Consider the following 22912-nt stretch of genomic DNA (forward strand, 5'->3'; position numbering starts at 1 on the left):
GAGTGTCACTCTGTTGGCCAGACTGGAGTGCAGTGGCACCATCTCGGCTCACTGCAACCTCTGCCTCTTGGGCTTAAGCAATTCTCCTGCATCAGCCTCCCGAGTAGCTGGGATTACAGGCGTGTGCCACCATGCCCATCTAATTTTTGTATTTTTAGTAGAGACAGGGTTTCACCATGTTGGCCAGGCTGGTCTTGGACTCCTGACCTCAGGTAATCTGCCTACCTCAGCCTCCCAAAGTCCTGGGATTACAGATGTCAGCCACCGCGCCTAGCCATTTTTTTATTTTTTTGTAGAAATAAGGTCCCACTATGTTGCTCAGGCTGGTCTCAAACTCCTGGCCTCAAGTGATCAGAGTGCTGGGATTATAGGTGTGAGCCACTGTGCCTGGCCAAATAACAGCAATTCTTATTGTTCGGACTCTTAGAAGTATCAGAAGTACTAAAAATATAACTGAGGAATTATAATAACATTATAAATATATAATAGCTCTTGCTCTAAGAGCTGTAGCTTTAGGGAGGGAGACTTTTTAGTATATTTTTGCTTTAGAGGTAAGGAATGTCTTGGTTTGTGATATTAAAAGCACCTGCTAAGCTTCTAATTATATAACACTATAGATCATCTCAGAGGATCACTCTTGGGCATTCCCATACAAATCTTCCCTCTGTAAGTGCACAGTAGTGGGTAGTCTATCAGGGCATAGACTCAAGAGTATCCAACGATGGAAAACCACAATGAAAAGGGATATGGAGGCAACCACAGGACCAGATTGAGTACAGTAAAGACCAGGGATCTGAAAACTGAGGGTCACCATGGGTCTGGGTCAGGAAGTGCCTTATAAACCCAGGTGATCAGACCCCAGTGATGAGAATACCAGGCAAGGAAACAGACAATAAAGAAGAGAGGAGAGAGAGCCGGGCATGGTGGCTCATGCCTGTAATCCCAATACTTTGGGTGGCTGAGGTAAGTGGATCACTTGAGTCCAGGAGTTCAAGACCACCCTGCGCAACATGATGAAATCCCCATCTCTACAAAAAATACAAAAAATTAGCTGGGCAAGGTGGTGCATGCCTGTAGTCCCAGCTACTTGGGAAGCTGAGGTGGGAGGATCACTTCAGGCTCAGGAGTTGGAGGTTGTAGTCATGATCATGCCACTGCACTCCAGCCTGGGTGACAGAGCAAGACCCTGTCTCAAAAACGACAACCAAAAAAAACCCCCCAGGGAACCCAAGCACACACAGGTAGAGACTATAGCAGTAGGGGGAGAGCCCAACTTTACCAAAGATTTCTTGGCATAGGAGCTTTTGAAGAACTTCCTGCCAACAGCAAGGGTGAGGTTAATACCTAAAGTTCAGTAACATAATCTCCTTTGTTACTTCCATTCTAATTGAGAAGCAAGCACAGAACATCAGAACATAGTTCTCAAGCACACATTGTATTATTCAATGATATGTAATATACTGCCAAGACTTAAAGTTACTACTGTGTATATCCTCTTAAGACTAATTTACTTTAAATTAGCATTCTCAAATCCATTTTAAAGTACCAACTTTGGATTCTGTTTGTGTGTTTTCTGATTTCATTACCTGAATTGCTGATCTAGCTTTTCAGCCACAAACTCCTGCCTCTCTTTTTCATTCTTCTCTTTTAGTAATTTAGTTTTCTCTCTCATCCTATCTCTTTTCTCCTCAATGGTTTCTTTCTTCAATTGCATTTCTGTAAAATACTCATTTTCTTCTAATGCTAAAAGTTCACGTAGCCTGAAACAAAAAGCCAAAAAAAAAAAAAAAAAAAAAAAAACTGTCATGCTACATGCAAAATTTTATTGATTTTTGTTATATTCAATTTCAGAATTATAGGTCTAATTTGTAAGAAGAGAAAGATCATTGCAGTCTTCCATAAAATAAGACTAGTTGTTTTGTTTTGTTTTGTTTTGTTTTGAGACAGGGTCTCGCTCTGTCACCCAGGCTAGAGTGCACTGTGATCATGGCTCACTGCAGCCTTGACCTCCTGGGCTCAGGTGATCCTCCCACCTCAGCCTCCTGAACAGCTGGGACTACAGCCAGAGGCCCCTATGCCCAGCTATTTTTAAATTTTTTTGTAGAGATGGGGTCTCACTATGGTGCCCAGGCCGGTCTCAAACTCCTGGGCTCAAACAATCCTCCCCTCTCAGCCTCCCAAAGTGGTAGGATTATACGCATGACCCACTAAGCCCAACCAACTGCACCATATTTTATTTAGTCACATATAGATAAGATATGAAATATATATTTTTAACAAAAGAGTAAAATCAACAGGTTTCAATCAAAATAATGAAACATGAAACAATATATTGTTTTTCATCAAAACATAGGTTACCACAAGAAGAATATTAAAAATATTAACCAGCAATAGCTATGGATTTAATATAATCTCAGCCATGATCCTTCCTAAATTTGATTTTTGACTGATCAATCTCAAATTGTGGTTTTAGGAATATTTCATGGTTTGGGTCCCAGGTTTGTGAGCCTTACTTATTTCGTCTTTCTTCAATGTTAATGATAAACCCTTGCACAGCATCCTTGATTCTTGCTCGCACAAGGCTGTCCAAAAACTTGCAGTCATTGTGCTGGTCCCACTCAACTTTCAAGCGATCCCGCTCATTTGACTTAATGGAAGCCAAAATAGCATTATGCTTCTGATGGCTGCGTCGGATTCTTTCTAGATGGTGCTCAGCCCCTTGGCCTTTAGGAGGCTTGGGTCTCTGAAAACAAAAACCAACTATCACTTATAATAAGCCAAAGAATCAACTGCATATTTTCAATTAGTTATGCTCTCAATCAATACTCATACTAAATAAAATTGGATATAAAAAACTAATACATCCTACTACAACTGAATACAGCTTATGCACCTAAAGAGTAACTTGTTTCATTCTCTGAGCCTATACCTAAGATGTCATCAAAACAGTCTCAAATATTTCTAAAGTGCCATTTGGAAAAAAGTTGATGGAAATTACAAAGTTAAAAATGTGAACAGGACTCTGTTGAGATTATCTAGTCAAACCCAGAGACATTAAGTGATTTGCTGAATTTGCTTCAAATAGGGCAGATAAAACAAAAATTAGAGGTCTTCTAATTCCTGACCTTGACATAGCCACCCATTATTCCACATTATTTCTCCTGGTCAGATACCATAGTTATCACATCAAAATACTTTCAATGAAAAGATGCTATTATGTGAATATATAGGATATATGTGTATATACATGTATATATGTGTTTATATATGTGTGTATATGTATATGGACATATAATGAGTTGTGACAATAAAAGATCTTTTACTAAGAAGGAAGAAATGAAGTGAGGGAGGAAGAAAGAAGGGAAAAGAAAAAAAGCTGGTGGTAGAACTTTATTCCTATTTCTAGGGTGCTCAGAAGTTTTAATGCAAACAGTGTGTTCCTGACCTTTTGGGCTACTTTGAATTTCTGTAAATGTATTGTTTTTACAGAAATGTCCACTAAAAAAGTTAGAAATGCATGTGCCATTTGAATATATATAGATGCACTTAATGAAATCACAGAGACTATATCTTTTTCCTTTCTGTATTCCTAGCATTGAACATAATGCCTACTACAGTGAGGTTCTCAATAGGAATGAATGAATGAATGAATGAATGAATGAATGAATGAATGAAACAATGTTGCTGCGTGGACTTGATGCAATTTCTGCACCTCCTGGAGCCACCATGAAATCCATAGTCTTGAGCTTTGTATTTTCAGGAACAGTTTTATCAAGTCATCCTTAGGTGAGTTGTGAGACACTGGGGTGCTGATTCATAGAAACAAAACTCTTAAGAGGCAGAGAGAGAGAGTCAATCTGATCATTTACATTTAGAATACCACCATCAGGATTACCAGAAATACTAGGGTTACGTGTTTGTAATGAAGTCTCCTGAGGAAAGAAAATCAACACTTGAAGACAGTTTAATGAAAAGATTCAGGGCTCAGGGTCGGCATGAGGTACCTAGATTTAGCTGAACAAGATAAGGCAAGCCTGGGGTGGTAAGGAGACAGAAGATGATGTTGGGGGTTATATCACGGAAAGTAGCTAATCCATGTCAGAATTATTTGGAGCCTACAGCCAGTTAATTAGATGACTGTTCTCCAATACTGATGGCATTTTATTAATATAGATCTGTGAAAATAAAGCAAAGGAGGATCACAGTGGCACCCTGGGCACTATACACAGCAGGAATTAAGGCTCCCAGTGTGGGCTGAGAACAGGAATGAAACACCAAGATAATCTAGAAACACTGGCTCCAGCTGTCAGGACAGGAAACAGGGCTGAGGTATATTTTGGTTGAAGAGGTGAGAAACACCATGAGCAGTACCCATGGGGTCAGGAAGCCTTTTAAGGCTTGGGAATCATGTAAAGGACTCCGGTCTGGGAAGGACCCAATCTCTTGATAAGTTAGGGGTATGACCTGGAGTTCTCAAAAAAGGTGATGCCAATCCCGGCACAGTCGTGGCATTGTTCAAAATCTGTACTGTTCAATATAAATATAATGCAAAACAGATATGTAATTCTCAATTTTCAAGTGGCTGCATTTAAAGAAAAGAAACAGGGTAAGTTAATTTTGATAGTATATTTTATTTAACCAATATATCCAAAATATTATCTTGTCAGTATGTGACTCTAGGCACACTTCAAGTGCTCAAATGCTATATGTGACTAGTGGCTACCTATTGGACATCACAGCTCTAAATCATGCTAAAGTCAGGAAAACACAGGATATTTTACTAACTACTTTGGGTTTTCAAGGTCACTGAAGGCTTTTTGTTACTGTAGCATCTCAAATTATAGTTATTAGGATTATAATTTACAGTTCGGTTGTCTTAAAGAACAATGCTTTACATCCTAGGTTTGATTCTGGCCTCTGTCCATTACTAACTGAATTGAGCAAGTTACTTAATCTCTTTGAATCTTAGTTTTCTCACCTGTCAAATGAGCAAAACAAGTATCCTCCTAATGGATTCCTAGGAGACACTCATGAAATAGCTGCTCCTTTTGATGTCCCATTACTTCAGACATTACATTTTTCATATGTTTCTCCTGGGGAATTGTTTAGGGCCCAATTCTCATCTGTTGGTGGCTTTAATTCTTGCAACACAGTTCTGCTACCTCTAACATCTATCTTTCTTATCACACTCAGACACTGGAGGAGCAGATGCACCAACTCTAACCTCTTCCTTTTCCTCTTAATTCTTCTTAAGTGCAAAGTATTCAACAGGCCTGCTTCTCTGGTTTAGTGATTTTGTTTGTTTTTTGTTCCTTATTGGTTCCCAACACAAGTAACAGCACCCAACAATGGCTCATGCCCTGAGCCCTGTGTTTGGATACAGAACCCAAAGTAGATCTTCTGTCCTTCCTGAAGTGTGTTTATAATTATCACCTTGAACCCTACAGCCTACTAACGTGTCCCATCTACTGCTTTCCAGCTCCAGATCTTGCAGTACTCAGACCTAAAGAAGGAGCAGGTCTACAGGTTGACTGAAGTTTGCTCTGTGCACTGTGGAGCATAATACAACTGTATCACTGATCTTTCTTCCATAAAGTGACACCACAGACAATATAGCACATCATTATTTACTGTGTTAACCTTTAGTGGTTTCATTATACATAATTTTTTTTGCAATTGGATTACAAGTTGAGCACCCCTAATTTGAAAATAAGAAATCTGAAATGCTCCAAAATCTGAAGCTTTTTGAGCACCTACATGATGGCATAAGTGGAAAATTTCACACCTGACCTCATGTAAGGGGTCACAGTCAAAACGACACATATTTATTCAGCATCCCCAAGGGGAAAATAAAATTACCTTCGAGGTAATGAAATATAGATAAATTCAGTGTTTAGACTTGGGTCTCCTCCCCAAGATATTACATTATGTATATGCAAGTTTTCCAAAATCCAAAAGAAATCTGAAATTCTAGACATCTCTGGTTCCAAGCATTTCAGATAAGGGATACTTAACCTGTATAAGCTCCCTGAAGGGAGGGCTCAGGCTTCAGTAAAGGATTAACCTTCCAGGATCATTGTATTCACCCCTGTATCTCCCACAATACTGCGTACACAGCAGGGGCTCAAGCAATAATTCTGCCTACATGGCAGTTTTCTGGCGGGTAGAAACTAGTTTGTAGAAATGAAGGACTCTACATGTATGGACCAATAGTGTCTGAGGTTCTCAGCAGGAACTATCAAATTCTGCAGTAAGCATATTTCCCTGCCCTACTACCACCATTCCAGCCTTAGAGGCAGGCACCTGTGTTTTTCCCAGGTCTGAAGGGACACTTCAGTCCAGCAATGGTTACTGGTTGAGTTCGCACAGGAAAGGCGTTGGGTGCTATAACCACTCACAACCTAATTCCCCTTCCCCAGACGATTTTCCTAGGAGTGAAAGACCAGCTCCAAATCATAGGCCAGCCCTGCCCCCAGATCTGTCTCTGGGCTGGGTGCTCTTTCCATAACACACACTCGCCACTGCATGGGGTGCAGACATCCTTCCGGTGTCTTGGAGACTGAAAAACCCTAAGATCCCTAGTGGTGATCCTCCAAAAACAGAACCTAAATACTATAACTTTGGGGGCAGATGAAAGGCTGTAAGGATGAAAATAGAGGGGGATGAGTGGGTGAAAGGTGGGGTAGATAGGTGAGTGACCTTATCTTCCTTCTTTCAAAATTCAACCCACTACATCAGGCGGCACCCATTCCCCTCGAGAAGGCCCCGGGTGGGGGGCCGAAATGGGATCGGCCAGGCCTGGAGAGCGCAGAGATGGAGAAAGCTGAAGGGTCCGGCAGACACATCCTGTGCTTACCATGATCACCACTTTGGGGGTAGGGCCCTTAACCTCCCGCTGGACGATGCCAAACCGCTGGCTGTACATTTTCGAGTCCCTTTCGGGATGCGGGCGGCGTTCGCCGCGTTTCCCCCAACCGTGGCGACCTGCGGGACCCGCTTCCGCGACGCAGAAGTCTCGTTGCCATGGTGCGCCTCGCGGGGTTAGGGGCAGGTAGAGGTGGGCGGGTACGACGGAAGTCCGTCTGGTCACCATGGGGGCCGCAGACGCCTGCACTCGCGACTTCCTCTTCCAGCCGAGAAGCTGAGCCTGCGCGGTCCTCACCCCGCCCCTCGGCCAAACCGCACCGACTTTGCTCCCTTCCTCTAGGGCTCATCAGAATGGCAGAAAAATCCTCTAGCCCAAGAAAAATCGAAGCTCTGATTACAATTCCAGTTGACTTTGCTATTTATATCCTGTAATGGTCTAAAGGTACGAGAAAGGTTAGCGAACATTTTTTGGGAAGCTTAAATTTTGCACTATCTCTAGGTTAATCTTGATAACGGTGATAATCACAGGAAAACCTTGTATTTGTGTAGTTCTTCACAATTTCCAAGATATTTTCACACACACAACCTTTGAACCTCACAGACTTTTTTTGAGCCAAGGTCTCGCTCTGTCACCCAGGCTGGAGTGCAGTGGCGTGATCAGGGCTCCCTGCAACCTCGTTCTCCTGGGCCTCGGCCTCCAGAGTAGCTGGGACTACAAAGCCTGCGCCACCACTCCCTGCTAATTTAAAAACAAATTTTGAAGAGATAGGGGGTCCCGCTGTGTTGCTCAGGCTGGAACTCCTGCTCCTGGGTTCAAGCGATCCTACCCCCTGCCCCTCCCGCCGGCCTCCCAAAGTGGAATTACAGGCTGCGCTACCGCGCGTGGCCACAAATATCTTATACGGTTGATAGAACAGCAAGTATTACTATCCTTATTTTCCAGCTAAGGCAAAGCTCAGGGAGCCTAAGTGCCTTGTCAAACCAAATAACCAGTAATAATAATAATAATAATGATAATAATAATAAAGGCTGTTAACAATAAAATCTTCCTGTTTGCCATTGGCAGAAACCAGCGCTTAGACTCAGGATATCCTAGGATGGGGACAGATCAGATAGACTAGTGGGACAGTGGCACGACCTGGTGGGGCATAATTAAGAGTCTGAGGGTCACAGTGGAAGGATCAGGATGTGGATCAGAAGTCCAGTAACTGGTTTCTGAGAATCAGGATCCAGGCAGAACAGGAAACACAAATCAGGGAACCAGGACGGACCTGCAGCACAGGTAGTAACCACAGTTGCATTTCCAGTCAAGAGTAAGGTGGTGATACCTAAAAGCCAATTAAGAATGACACTCTGGTACTCCCAAAGTGGGGGTGAGCATAGAACACTTGAGCACATGCAACAAATCAGTACCTATGTCAAACTGACGTATAATAAGTACAACTAATGTGTATTCCCTCCTTAAGGACACAATTTACTGCAAATTAGCATTCCTTAATCATATGCAAACCACCCACTTCGGCTTTTGTATATGGTACGTTTCTAAATATGAATTCCATTTCCTGAATTGCTGGTTCAGCTTTTCAGCCACGAAATGTCTTTCTTCTCTTTTAATCATCTTTTAATAATTCTGTCATTTTGTGTTCTTTTCCATTGCAGTTCAGTAAAACACTCATTTGCATTTACTAAGAGTTTACGTGGCCTGAAACAGAAAAGAAACAAATTAGGTGGTCGTCTCGGTTTCCTGGAGTGTCCAGAGGGGCGGTTCTTTGATCTTCGAGTTCAACGGGCCCCGGGACCGCCCATCGGTCTGGGCGGAACCTCCCCCACCACACCTCCGGGAAGGCGGCAACGAAAACGCCTTGGGCCCGGAGCAGGGCTTGGGAAAATCGGCGGCGATTCGGGGCCGCCCGCTGGGGATTCCCAAGGTTGTGCAGCCCAAAGGGCCTGGTCACAATTTCTGAGGCGATGGGGTAAACCGACCCTTGGCGACACCCGGCTGCACTCGAACGTCCTAGGTCGTCGAGCCCCGCCCTCACCCTGGGCGAGCTCCGAAATTTAACTCTGGGTCGGTTTTGCCTGTTTTACCACTGTTTGAAGAGGGGCACTCAGCTTCCCTCTGGCCCTAGCCCAGGTACTGGGGTTTGCGCCGGGCAGATGCCACGCCCCAGGGCGGCCAGGCCACTGGTGATGGGTGACGGGCGGTGCCTCCAGGGTCCCAGTGGTTCCCCGGCCGGGAACTACGGGCTTTCTCGCCTCGGCGCCCCCTGGCGGACCCACCAGTAGGTTGACGGTGTCCGGCCAGTGCTGAGCACCGAGAGCCTCAGCCTTCAGTGAACTCCCCCACCCCCGCGGCCTAGGGAAGTGAATCTCTCAGGGTCCTTGGAAAGAAGTGACCTTGATCTTCCCACCCACTATCCCAGTTTCTCAGAGGCAGTCAACACTGTTCCCACCAAACCACTCCCAAAAGAAACACTGAGCATGTAAGTGGGACAATAAAAATTTAAAAATAATTTTAAAATAGAACAGCTTAGAGATAGAAACTAAATTATTTCCAATTCCTACTGTGCCCCAAACAAGGTTCACAAAAGGGCTGTCCTCCCAATAATTTTCTGAATTCTATATATTCAGCATTAAATTCCATGATAAAGTTGGAAATCCATTCACCATTTGTAATACATATTGATGCATTTAATAAAATTGCATGGGCCGTATCTTTTGCATTTCTGTATCCTAGTATTAAGTACAGTGCCTACCACAGGCCTGGTTCTCAATACTTGAATGACACAAAAATAGCCAGGACCAGCAAGTTTTTTCTGGGTGGGCTTCATAGAATCTCTGCACTTGCTGGAATCACCATGAAATTCATGGTCTTCAGCTTTGCATTTTCAGCAACATAGTTATATTGAGTTATCCTCAGGTGAGTAGTGAGACCCTTGGGAGCAGATTCATGGTAGGGCGGCTTTGTAATGTGTCACCTTGGTGAGGCTGTTTCCCAGAACTCTCTTCCAGTAAGATGGGCCACAAGAGACATTTTGCTTGATAACTGGAGGGCAGAAGTGAAGCAGCAGCATACTGTTTTTACACTTGGAAGGCTGGTGCTGGGGCACCAGGCGCTGTTGCAGTTCACACATTGTCATGTATCTGCTGGATCACCTCGTTGGTGTGGGCAGCAGCCAGGCCTGCAGCTGCTCCACCTTCCCCAGGATCATCTCTTCAGCTTCTCTAATTCCTGGGCCAGATGCATATTTAACTCTGTGAGGAAGGGCACCAGCTTCTTCTGCAGGACACCCACATCATCGAAGCTGGAGGTGGTGAGAGACTGACATGGGTTCCAGGCCATCCTCGTGGGTTCCAGCTCGTGCTCGTGGGCTCCACTGTGTCCTCGGTCTCCCACACTTTACATCCATCTTCCCTTCCCGAGTGCCTGCCCTGCAGACTTCAAGCTCCAGCATTAGATGCAAAGATAACAGCCTTACAGAGACTGTTTAACCAGCTCCCACAATGGCATGCAGTCAGATCTCTATAATAAATCCCTTAAAGTACATATATACATAATCTTTATCTTAGTGGTTCTGCTCTTCTGATTGTACCCTAACATACATGGTAGGCAGAAGCTTAACTCATGAGTCTAAATGTCAATCAAATAAATTTCATATAGTTCATTGTCAAAATTACCAGAATACTGGGGTTGGGTGGTTGGTTCCTGGGGGAAACAAAGCAGTATCAGTCTATCCAGTCTTGACTAGGGCTGAACTAGTTAGGGTGGAATAAAGGAAGGGGTGGCGAAGGTGGCAGAGGCTGGACTGTATGATAGAACTGGGAAATGGCTCATCCATGTCTGAATTACTTAAAGCTGCAGGGCTGGGACTAGGGTAAGGCAAGGGAGGCACGTAGGATACAAAGTTTAAGGAGGCACTCACTCAGTCCTGGCCCTGTAAAGCTGGCTAACAAATTACAGGTCTAATCTTTTTGGCACTTTATGAATGAAGAATTGGAAAGAGTGAGGTAGGGCTGAGCCAAGACTGGCCCTTGGGCAGGACTCGAAGCAGGAATTCAGCCTCCTAGAAGACATTTGGGCTGAGGGCAGGAGCCAAGCACAAAGGTCATCAGAGGGCAGGAGATGCACGTTGTCAGGAAAGATGAGCCAGGCTGGCAGCTTTAGTTACAAAGACTGCTCTAGCTGAAGAGGGGGAGTCAGGGTAACAAGCAAAATGGACAGCAGCCAGTGGGGAGATATATCCTGTAGGGTTTGAGGAATCCTATGCAGCACCTGGGGTCTGCAGGAAACCCAGTTTCTGTATGAACAGATGTTCTGACAAGGTGACCCCATCTACATCGAGTCTTGGCACTTTCTAAACCATGCTAGAGACAGGAATGTAAGGGATTTATTATAGTACTTATAGTAATCTGTGTTTTGAAGGTCACCGAAAACTCCTGTTAGTGCATACAGGATTACAGGTTACAGTTTAGTGGCTTAAAGAACAAGGGCTTTAAAAGCTGGGTTTCACTCTAGGCTCTACTAACACCAGCTGTTCGACATTGGACAAATTAATGAGTCTCAGTTTTCCCATTCACAAAAATGGGCAAAATCAATGTCTTCCCAAAAAGATTATTTTAAGGATTAAATAAACTGGGTCCACAGAGGAACACACCAAATAGCAGTTCCTTTCCTTATTTATTCAATTACATTTTCAATTGCTGTCTCCCTGAGGAAGTATGTAGAGACACTGCCAGGTCTCATCCAGAAGCCACTTACAATTATTCATGAACATGGCTTGTTTAGGTTGTTTTGTGGTGGTTTTAATTATATTACCTCTCCCCATCCCAGCTCCCCCACCCTTAAAATCCAACTTCTTATACTCAGGCTCTTGGGGAGGAGAAGATGCACCAACTTTCTACTCTTTCTCTTCCTTTCCCGCTTACTTCTTCTAGAAGCTCAAAGTACTGTTAGGCCTGCTCCTCTGGTTTCGTGGTAGGTTTTTCCTCCTAGGGTTGATTCACACACAAGCCCTGGCAACCAATCTAGGGTCCAGCCCCTAGTAGATCAGTGTTGTCTCTCATAAAGCCAGTCTGCAAATATCACCTTGAATCCTACAGTCTGTAGAAGCCTCCAGTCTACTGCTTTCTAGCTCCAGGTTTTTTAAGGTCTTTGGACCTAGGGAAGAGGGAGCAGGTCTGTATGTTGAATGAGGTTTGCTATATGCGAAATGGAGCATTACAAAACCATTTCCTAGTATTCTGTGTCCTCCATCCACTTCCCCTTAATTATACCTTTATCTTTTTTTGTATCTTCTAAAAACTACCATTATAGACAGCTTGTCCACAGTCAGATAATAAGCTCCCTGAAGGTAGGTATCCTGTGTCTCCTGACACAGGATATAAGCTTTGCAGGGCTCATTGTCCTCAATGCTGTGCACCCAGCAGGAACTCAATCAGGACTTCTGTAGTTGGCCAAGCATAGATGAAAGGGTTTCCAGCCTGGTGGGCTAGTTTGTAGGAGCAAAGGAATCCACGTGCTTGGCCAATAGTTTACATTGCCAGTGTCTGGGGCTCTATGCAGGGTCTGTCAACATTCTATAGGAGTCAGCATTCCCCTGCCCTCCCAACCATTCTAGTCCTTACAGGCATCTACCCTTCGTCCTATGCCAGGACTATAGGGACAGTTCTGCATGGCATCTGAAGTTAATAACCTCAATAGGCTCAGGAAAGGCTCAAGAGATCCAGCCCAAGCCCCTCCACAGAGGCAGCTCCAGGAAGTACAGGGCAACCAGAGATCACGCAACTACGTGTGAACTCGGCTCACAAAGCCAGCTCGGAACCCAGATCTCCTGCCCATCCCACTGCCCAGGCAAGCCCAGCACCATTTCTCTGATATACATTGCTCAATGTCAGGCAACAGCCCACCCAGAGGTCTCCTGGAGACTCCAAAGGCCTTCAAGACTCCAAATGATTATTCTCTGAACAAGAATTTATATATTAAAGCTGACCCCTATAGATATTTCTTAGGAAAATAGGGACCAGACTCCCTATCTTTTTCTTTCAAATTTCATGATAGAGTGTCAAGTCTTCCCCCTACCCCCAAAGGAGAGTCCTAACCTGGAATGCTATTGGGCTGGATCTCCGGAGAAATCTCTATGGTCCTACACACATGCCCCTCATTAATTGTGATCAGCATAGTGGGTATGGGCCTTTACCTCCCACCACACCATGCCAAACTGCTGGCTATACTTTCAAAACTCAGGGCCCACATCTGGCCAACACCCCCTCCTTCCCCATCCCTCACTGTGTGGGGCACACCTTGGCAACCAGACCGCTGTATCTCGGAAGCGGGTTCCACCCAGGCTGAAAATCTCCGTGATCTAGAGAAGAATTAACACCATAGGTCAATGTGGTTGTTGGGGCTATGGCAGGGTCAGGGCAGGGTGGGGCATCCCCAGCACTGACCACGGGTGTGCCAGCCCCTCCTGCCTCTTCTTCTGGGGCCAATTTGGAGGCAGAGTCATCCTTGTTCTCCTCCTTGTCCTCCTCAGGGTCAGGTGGCTCTTGCTTCACAGATGGCAGGCCTGGGTCTACTGCCTGGGAGAAGTAGGAAACAGGCAGCCATTAGAAGGGCAGAGTTAGCCCGAGGAAAGTCTCTATCAGCCAACCCCTCACTGTGCTCACAAATCCTACCTTCCATCACATTTCAACACAGAAAGGCCATCTCTGCCTATAAACCTTTCCCATTCCCATTCCTCACTGACCTCCGTTTTTCTGTTAGCTGGACAGCAAAGCGGGCAAAGCTAATTGCCTGCGGGAGGTAGGGTGTCTGTTAGACAGGCGGGGTAATTCTGCAGAAAGGTTGCAATCAGCACATCTATTGCTCTGCTTAAGAGAACCATCATGGCTCATCATCACTCTGCTTACAGACCAGCCTGCTACGGCATCAACAGAACATCCATCACTGCCCCCACCTTGCTAGGGCAGCCAGGCACCAATACGGGAGAAGTCAGGACAGCTGTGCCTGGTGTCCACTCGTCCTGGGTATCCGCCTTCTCTTGCTTCACCTGGGGTAAGGCCACAACCCAACTCAGGCCAGAGCACTGGGCCTCCTGCGTGAGGGAGGATTGCAGCAGACTTGGTCTCAGCTCCCTGGCATGAGGCTGGGTGGGGCTGGGAAGGGAAGGACAGGGTGGGGCCCTCACCTGCAACAGGGCTTCTGTGGAAGCTGCAACAGGGCCTGGCACCTGCACAGGACTGCTTGCGCCCTCCCGTAAAAACACAAGGTCAGTGCCAGGCGGAGGCAGCACAAAGCCACCACCTGCTTCCTGCTTCGTTGGAGCCTGGGTATGGTCTGGTTGGGCTGTGCGTGTAGCCAAGGTGGGCTTCAAGGTAGGCCCAAGATGGTGCCGTCGGGCAGAGCTGGGCCTCTTTCGACGATGGTAAGGTGGGGGCGATCCTGCCCCATCCTCAGACTCTGACCAGACACTGGGCAGCAGCCGCTTCTATGAGGAAAGATAGGGCGCTATGGCTACCTGGTGTCCTGACCAGTCACATCCACCCTGCCCGGCTCCACATGCCTGCTAATCTCCCATCGGTCCCAGCATGGATTCTGCTTACGTATGAGCCCTTCGTCATTGAGCCTGCTAGTCTCCTATTAGCAACACCAATGCCACCTAGACTCATTAAGCCAAGCACAATGTCTGTTAATCCTCAACCAAAGCTACTGCGCCACCCACCCACCTACCAAGCCTGCCCACCACTCCCAGGCACTGGGGCGCCTGGCCCAACCTATCCCGGCCACCTGACCCTTCCTGCCCCACCCACCATGGCAAACTGCAGGCATTGGCGCCAACGACACTTCTGGCGCTTCTGGTTGCTGCCCCCGAATTTGGGCTTGTCGCAGCAGAAGTCGCAGCGGCCACAGTCCATCCGCCGTAGGCAGGCTGCACAGGCCCCGCACTTGCGGTTCTGCCGGCGGTTCGTGTAGGGCTGCTGGGGTGGGGGGAATGGGTGGTGCTGTCAACTAGGACTAGGAGAGGCCATCCTCAACGCCTATTCCAGTGCTGGTCCTGGTGCTCCTCTAGCCCCATAAGAAGGAGCTACCTGCATACTAGTCTCAGCCTCCTGACTCCCAGCTAGTCACTCCTCAGCATTTGCTAGTTCAACATTGGCCACTATCGCTGTGCCAGCTGGCCCTCGATACCATTAGGACTGTGGCTGCTCCACTACAATATCCAGTGCTGTATTTCCTATGCCACCACTGGCTACCAAGAAAATGTCTCTAACCCCCATTTCCAGCAACATTTTGATAACTCTCTATTAGCTCCCATCACTGTGCCTACTCTGTCTGCTCATCCTGTGTGAACCCCAGTCATTGTGCTAGCTGCTCCTCTGTCAATCCCATCACTGTGTCGATTAGTCCTGCATCAGCCACCAGAGTGTTGATACATGTAACATGAGGCACTGTCATTGCACCTGCTGACCCCGTATTAGTCCTCCATTATCTACTCATCCCATCCTAGGACCCATTATTGTGCCTTGCTGTTCCCCAATAGGCTCATTCCAGCATCTGCTTCTTTGAAGTTAACCAAGCGTCCTGAGAGTCTAGGCTTATCCAGGTAGGGTAGGGCCACTCACTAGCTCGTCCTCGTCTACACAGTAATAGATGAATTCGGCAGGTGGCGAGGGGGCCAGGGCTCTGGGGTGCTGTAGAGGCAAATGGGGTGGGGTCAGGGCAGGTACTGGGTAAGGTCAGGGTTGTGCCTTCCCTCCACCCACTGGGGCCTCACCGGCTCTGTGGGCTCTGGGGACTGTGATGGGGGAGGTGGAGGCAGTGGCTGGGCTCCGGGGCGCCTCCTGGCAGCCATCTTGGAGTCACAGCCTCCCTTGCGGCGGGCATGTTTACCCTGGGAAAGATCAGAAAGGGTGGTTTCAGCTTGGTGGCACCAGGCAGACACAGGAACTCCCCACTCCCTAAGTGCAGAAAGCATGCATGGGACAGGCAGACAGAGGGTGGCATGAGGCACTCACAGTTGGGGGAGCCACAGCCAGGGGAGTGCGTCGCTGACATCTCTGATGACGGCGACGCAGGCGGTGAGCAAGGTGCTGGCAGACAGGGGCAGGCAGGCGGGGCCAGAAAGGTGAGCGTGGGGTTAGGCAGAAAAGAAAGACATAAGGTAGGCAAGGCCAGGTTGAAAGGAAGCAGAGGCAGCGACGATTTTAACAGCAGAGTGAGCTCTGCTCCCTCCAGCCCGACTCACCCGTAGGCAACGTCGCTGGACACATTTCCACTGGCGCCTGAGACCAGGGCGGGGAGGGCGAAGGCAGATGGGACAACGGCCACAGTCCTCTTGGGTCTGACAGCCCCGGCATACTCCACACCCTCGGCTCTGTTGGAGGGGATGTGGGAGCAGAGGCATGAAGCATGGGGCCAAGCCCACGAGGGCCAGGGGCCGAGGTGAGCCTTGGGCTCTTTCCACTTGCCCGACTCACCCTTTCCACAATCCGGAGGCAGCGTCTCCGTTCACACTTGCAGAACAGCCCCGATGCCACATCATGGGGCAGCTGCAGGAGGCACGTGGAGCAGGCCCCACAGTCTTCTGTTACCTGGCAGGCTGCACACTCCCCACAGCCCACACGCTGCCAGGAATGGTAGGGACGAGATCACGGGCCTGCTCCAGAAGCACTGGTCCTCCCATGTCTACTGACCCTACATCAGCTCCCATCACCGGGACTTCTAGTCGCCCATTAGCCTCATCACTGAGGCCATTAGTATGTCTACTGGTCCCTTGCTAACTTCATCACTGTGTCTACTGACGCACTAATGGTAACGGGAATTAATTAACCCATTGATTCCCATTACTGTGTTTGCTGACCTATGGACAGCACCCTATAAAATGACTTCATCCTGTGGACCTATCATCATCCCTTAGGACTCTACCAGCTCAATCACATCCTGCTCCCACTGCAGAGGTGTGAAGAGAAAGCAGGTTGTGCTTACCTTAAACATTCTCTGTTCTCGGTTGAAGGCAATTCTCTGTGCTGTGGGGAGGAAGAGGGAAGAAGAAAAGTGGAAAGAAAGCAACAGACATCTGACTGATTCACTCACTGCCTGTGCCCTGACTTCCACTATTCAACTTCTACCCATGCCTGCTATCTCCAGTATCCAACCTCCAACCATGCCAGTAGCCTCTGTCCTGATATCTACATTCAACTCCCAGCCTAGCATGACACTGAACCTGCTCCAGCTCCTATCTCCCGATGCCCCATCCTCTGGGGGTCACTCACCTCGACAGTCTTTGCACAATGTTTTGAGCCGCTGCCTTTGGGTGCCATCCCCTGAGAAGCTGATTCCACAGTTCTCACAGCATCTGGGATGGGAAAGGCAGGTGAGGGGCTCCAAGAGCACCCCCAATCACAACCCTCACCCATCTGGCTCACCTCAAACCAACACTCACCCAGGAGCAGGGAATGAAGCTGGGGCTGTGTCAGTGTCAGCCTTGGTCTCATCCCTTGGGGCCTCCTTCCTGACCTCACCACTCTGGGGTCCAACCTGACGTTTCCGAGTCTTGGCTGGCCTTGAAGGCTTCTTTCGCTTCTTGCTGGCAACAGCCACAGGATGGGCCTGGAAAGTAAGGGAAGGAGGCATATGGGTCAGTGGGTGGGTGCTGAGTGGCACAGCCACCCCTACCTAGGCATCTCACATTGTGAAGTACCTTGGGGGCTGGATAGCACAAGATGCCTTGTTTGAAGTCGAAGAGGGTGAGATCACACGCAGGGCCCAGGTATCGAGTCAGCTCAACTTTGCTTCGGATCCTGTCTCCTGTGGGGCTAAGGATGGGCCATGATGGGTTAGCACCCAGGTGGAGCCAATGTCATTTCACCCACACAACCTTCCGACAGGGCTGGCAGGATACAGGAGGCAGCCTGGAATTGGCCTGTGAGCCCTGCCCAGCCCCACCTCAACTAACCTTGAAAACATAAAAAATTAATATAAATACCAACACAAATACAAACATCAGAAATAATACAAATGTAAACAAACAAATATATTTATAACATATAATACTAGTAATACTGGAACTATTTCACGTAAGTAAAAATAGACACAAATAGAAACACAAATATATTAAATAATATATAAATACGTTAGCACTGGCCAGGTGCGATGGCTCACACTTGTAATCCCAGCACCTTGGGAGGCCAAGGCGGGCGGATCACGAGGTCAGGAGATCAAGACCATCCTGGCTAACATGGTAAAACCCCATCTCTACTAGAAGTCCAAAAAAAAATTAGCCACGCATGGCGGCGAGTGCCTGTAGTCCCAGCTATTCGGGAGGCTGAGGCAGGAGAATGGCTTGAACCCGGGAGGCGGAGTTTGCAGTGAGCCGAGATTGCACCACTGCACTCCAGCCTGGGCGACAGAGCGAGACTCTGTCTCAAAATATAAATAAATAAATAAATAAGTTAGCATTATGTACCCAGTATATAATCAAGCAAAGAAAACACCACAAATATGTTTTAAAAACACACAAACAAATACAACTACACACAAATTAAAGTATAAATAATTGATTTTGGGACCCCCGGCTTCTTGCATTTCCGTAAGCCCTGCAAGAGAGACATCGATTATTCTTTTTGATAAACTATCTTTCCAAGGATGTTTGTAAAGCAAACAACCTTGGAAGATAAGAGATAGGGTCTCCTTCCATAGTAAAGGGCAAGCATACTTAGTGTCCTAACGTTATTAAAAAAACTTGATTCTCTAAGCTCAGGGTTCTTTTCCTATAATAATACAACCCTCTTCATGTCATGCTGTAGAAATTGGGATTCAGGAAACTGGCACAAAAATAGTAATACAGTAATTCCCCCTCTCGTCAGGGGATACATCCCAAGTTCCCCAGTGGATGCCTGAAACCGTGGATAGTACCAAACCCTAATGTAATATGTACTGTGTTTTTTTCTACCTGATAACTGAGATGGTTACTAAGCGACTAACAGGCAGGTTGTGTATAGAACATGGATATGGATATGGATATGGATATGGACAAAGAGATGATTCACCTCCTGAGCAGGACTGAGCAGGATGGTGTGAGATTTCATCACGCCACTCAAAACGGCACACAATTCAAAACTAATGAATTATTTCTAAAATTTTCCATTTAATATTTTTGGATGGTGGTTGACTGTAGGTAACTAAAGCTGTGGAAAATGAAATTGCAGATAAGGGGGAGACTTATTCTGGATCCTGCAACTGTTGTAATAAACTGTCTTTGACCTGTAACCCAGGAGTCTTACCTCTCCTACCAACATCTACAAAATTCTGACAAATTCACTATTATCTTGTCCTAAGAATGAAATCTCAGATCCTTCGTAGTTCCTGACAACTGCACTTTTAAGTTTTGAAAGTTTTATACGAGTACATAAATATGTGAATAAATGCAAACAAAAAGTAATTTGTAATTTGATATTTACCTGGAAAACTGCAACTTAGATTTAAAAAATCAGAACGAATAGAGAAACATAATAATTAATGTAGCCTAAACACATGTAAATGCTTATAAACATCTATGCTGATTCTCATTAGTTATGGTAGGTATGTTCTACAAAGTTGCCATGAACATTGAATACAAAACCATTGCTCCTAGAGGAAATACAGGGTTAGGTTCCTGAGAGCATCTGAACTTCTGTTTTGTGCGTGTTTCTGTTTAAATACACATTACTTAATATATATTTTTTACAAATGATTATTTGCATGGTCTTTGAATGACTCAAACCAGGGGCTTTGGAGGCCATATGTGTTCTGTAGGTTTGTTTGCCAATATTCTTGTTTAACAAGCCAATCCCATTGGCATTGAAAACCACTCTTCTACACAACCCCTTTCCTATATAACACTTAAAAGGTATTTTTAAAATTCTTCGGAAGACTCCTGATCGGGAGAACCTGCATTGCATGCAAGTTTAACATTTTTCATGCCATGCTGCCTTTTGAAATGTGCAAGTCAGCCAGCACTAGCTGATACAACCTTAATATTTTCCTAACCCAGAGTAACGTGACTTTGGCTTTCCTCAACAATGCTGTCCACTATGCTTTATTGATCGTCATTTCATGAATCCACCAACGTAGCTGCTTTCTCATCTCTTCCATAGCTTCAAGACTATAAATGCTTTCTGTAGTTTCTAAAGCAGCCTTGTGCACATATTGGCAAATTTCCTTCTTTTTCTGGTTGTACCATAATTCTGATGCATAACATTGAACTTACAGCCAACAGCATTGTAACTCAGATAACCAACAAGGTTTATCTGCCTTGTATTTTCTCCGTAAGGCACAACATGGCCTTCTCACACTCAGAACACTAAACAGCACCTCAGCACTACACTTGAGGACTATTTTAAAAAGCAAAATCACCAACAAAACATACAAAAATTAGAAAAATGTGACACTAAACAGACCACGAAAAGGACACTTGTTTACAGTATTAAAGCTGAAATAAAAAGGGCTCCTTCAGTCTCAGCTAGAAACACATGCATTGAGTGACAGTTTTTCACTGCTCTGTGCATGTCCTTCAATAATCACAAATGCACTGTGAGTAGTGACTTTTAAGTTACAAATACTGTATTAAGTAGGTGAAATTGCAAACATAAAATCCGCTAATAACGATTAACTGTGCATAATTTAAACTCCATCCATAAATTTAACCGCACTATTTGATTTTACCCTAAGAGGCTCTACCCCACCCCCACTCTGCCCACAACCCACCCAGTACCTCTGGTAATAGGTGTCTGAGCGTCCACAGGTGGCCCCTGACTTGCGAAAGACTTCACGGCGCTTCCAGCCAGGGCCCAGGGCCGGGCAGTCCAGCCAGTCCTCAGCCATGGAGACCACAGAAAGCAGCAGTAGCCTGAAAGGGGGTTGAGGGGATGAGGGAAACTGAGGCTCTAGGAAGGGACAAAATGTGCCCCAGGCCACACAAATCACTGGTATCCATTAGTGCTTGCCCAAGACCTAGGACCTGCCGCAGGCAACCAGCCCATATATGGAGAAGAAACCCCTCATATTCTCACCCCATTCTTTCCTATTCTGGGCCTAGGAGATCCTCATTCCTCAACCCAAGGATCCCTGTTTATTATTCTTAGTGTCCTAATCCCCTACTCCTCTCTATCCTCAGACTGACAGCCCATCATTTCTCCTCACTGCCAATCCAGAAACTTTTCATCTTCCCCCCTCATTCCTCCCTGTCACTGACCTAAGGGCCTCTATCCCTCTATTTTATCACCACAAGACCCCCATACTTCCCATCCTCAGCCCCAAAGGGCCCCATTTCTCTTGCCCTCACTACTTGGCTTCAGTAGTCTCTCATTCCCCCCTTCCCCGACCCAGGAGTTCCTAATTTCCTTCCTTCAGTGTTTTAACCATTCCATTCCGTCTCTGCCTGATGTCCTCTTATCTTGCTACCTCAGTGTTACAACCTCGACTTCCTCTGCGAGACACAACTGCTCCAACCCATGACCCGAACAGCCCCTCATCTTTTCCATTTCTCACACACTGGAAGCCTCCCATGCCTCCCCTTCCTCAGCCCAAGAGCTCCCCCCTTATTTTTCTTCTCCTTCAATGTTCTGGCCCACAATTTCTCCCCAGTCTCAGCCCCCAAACCTTCCTGTTTCTCTCCTCTACATCCAAAAAATTCCCCACTTCTCCCTCTCACTGTTCTCATTCTCCATTCCTCCCTTATCCTGAGAGACCCTAATTTCTCCCCTCAGCATTCCGAACCCTCCCCCATTCTCTGTTCTTGTCCTGGGATCATGCCATCCCTAACTGTCAGCGTTCTGATCCCCTACTGCTCCTCATCCTCTATATGGGGCCTCCCATTCCTCCCTTTCAGCATTCCAACGCCTCCATTTCTCCTGTCATCAGCCTGGGGGCCCCTCATTTCTCCCGCTCGGAGTTCTGAACCCCCATTTCTCTCTCAACTTCAGATGCCCTGATGTCTCCCTTTAGCGTTCTGATCTCCACCATTCCTCTCCGTCCTCGTCCCAGGATCCCGACACTCCTACCTGTCAGAATTCTGAGCTCCATTCCTTCCTGTCCTCAGCCTAAATTCCCCCGTTTCTCCTCGTCAGTATTCCGACGCCGCCATTCCTCCCCCTCATCGGCCTGAGGGCCCTTGATTCCTCCCCGTCAGCGTTCTCAGCCACAATTCCTTCCTATCCTCCGCCTGAGCACTCTCCACGTCCAGCCCCAAGGCTGTCTCACCAGTTTGGCACCAGGCCGGTATCTTCCGCCACTCTAGGCCCGTGGACCCATGGCGAGGGTCCCTCCTGCGCCTCTCGCCTCGCCCTCCTCCCCTTCTTCCTCCTCCGCGGCCGCCTCCTCCGAAGCGGTAGCTGTCGCCTCCGCGGCTGTTCGTTGCTCCCGGAACCGGAAGTCCGCTGCCTTCCTCTCGGGCTCCGCCTCTGGCTAAGCACCTGCGCGCTATTGCCTCGACGTCGCGTGCCCTTAATAGGGAGGCTCCCGCGCCTGCGGGCTGGCGCTCTGCACTGGGGCGCGCGCTCCCCTGCCGAAAACCAGTTGCATCTGCGTGCTGACGTTCAACGACAGCTCGTGCCCCATCGAAGGAGGGACCTGCACTCGGGGCTCTGCTCGCTGACCATCTAGCTTGCGCATGCGCTCTCCAGTCTCAAACTGAAGGGAAGCCGTCGGGGAGGGCTTGCGCCTGCGCCCTCCCTTCCCTCCCGCGGTCTCCGAGGCGGATACCCACAGCGGCGAGGAAGCTGCTTCGCGCCTGCGCACTCGCTGACCCAGCCGGCGCTCTCTTCTCCCATCTCTCGCTGGGGTCTATCCTGTGCTCGCCGGTCCCTCCGAACATCAACCCCAGGGCGGTCGTGTCCCGCTTCCTCCTCCCCGCCGAACAGGTGCTGGAGCGCGCGGGACGGGGAAAGGGGCGGTGACGCACCGCAGGTAAACTGAGGCACGCGGGAGGGCGCGCCCCTGCAGGAGGCGAATCCCCAACGTGGGGCTTGTGGGGAAAAGGCGGGGCCTGGCGTCCACAGTGGAGGACAG

General features: G+C 47.4%; 2 protein-coding genes across 15 annotated transcripts in view; both read right to left on the reverse strand.

Moving 5' to 3' along the window:
- The window catches only part of CFAP53 (cilia and flagella associated protein 53), a 34716-nt gene extending 27679 nt beyond the window's left edge, over positions 1-7037 (reverse strand). The window contains exons 1-3 of the mRNA XM_011969015.1: positions 6857-7037; positions 2514-2743; positions 1587-1760 (exon numbers count right to left, since the gene is read on the reverse strand). Of these exons, the coding sequence (XP_011824405.1) occupies positions 1587-1760; positions 2514-2743; positions 6857-6925 (473 nt within the window). The 5' untranslated portion in view covers positions 6926-7037. The remainder of the gene's footprint in view (positions 1-1586; positions 1761-2513; positions 2744-6856) is intronic.
- Positions 7038-7405: 368 nt separating this feature from the next.
- MBD1 (methyl-CpG binding domain protein 1) lies at positions 7406-22757 on the reverse strand. 14 transcript variants are annotated; one of them, XM_011969019.1, is made up of 18 exons: positions 21907-22050; positions 20619-20753; positions 17568-17682; positions 17310-17476; positions 17140-17222; positions 16853-16893; positions 16345-16491; positions 16113-16241; positions 15883-15957; positions 15642-15758; positions 15490-15558; positions 14677-14844; positions 14055-14354; positions 13824-13961; positions 13315-13446; positions 13168-13229; positions 11954-12025; positions 10178-10306 (listed from the first exon to the last, which is right to left on the reverse strand). In XM_011969019.1, exons 2-17 carry the CDS (start codon positions 20726-20728, stop codon positions 11986-11988), a joined length of 1893 nt encoding a protein of 630 aa, XP_011824409.1. In that variant the 5' UTR covers positions 20729-20753; positions 21907-22050; the 3' UTR covers positions 10178-10306; positions 11954-11985. The 14 variants fall into 14 exon arrangements, with proteins under 14 accessions (XP_011824411.1, XP_011824414.1, XP_011824412.1 ...); XM_011969021.1 differs by lacking the exons at positions 10178-10306; positions 15883-15957; positions 21907-22050 and adding exons at positions 7406-8195; positions 22106-22757; XM_011969022.1 differs by lacking the exons at positions 15883-15957; positions 21907-22050 and adding an exon at positions 22106-22757 and having other exon boundaries at positions 9352-10306.
- Between the last annotated feature and the right edge of the window lie 155 nt (positions 22758-22912).

This window comes from Mandrillus leucophaeus, unplaced genomic scaffold, assembly GCF_000951045.1.
Source record: "Mandrillus leucophaeus isolate KB7577 unplaced genomic scaffold, Mleu.le_1.0 Scaffold87, whole genome shotgun sequence".
Lineage (NCBI taxonomy): Eukaryota > Metazoa > Chordata > Mammalia > Primates > Cercopithecidae > Mandrillus > Mandrillus leucophaeus.

Coding starts and splice junctions, on each gene's coding strand:
- MBD1 (XM_011969016.1), bottom strand. CDS start 20,728: ATGGCTGAGGACTGGCTGGACTGCCCGGCCCTGGGCCCTGGCTGGAAG. Junction 14,845..15,489: donor GTGTAGACGAGGACGAGCTA/GTGAGTGGCCCT, acceptor CCCCCACCCCAG/CAGCCCTACACGAACCGCCG. Junction 10,307..13,167: donor ACAGCGGTCTGGTTGCCAAG/GTGTGCCCCACA, acceptor TGGAGCTTGAAG/TCTGCAGGGCAGGCACTCGG.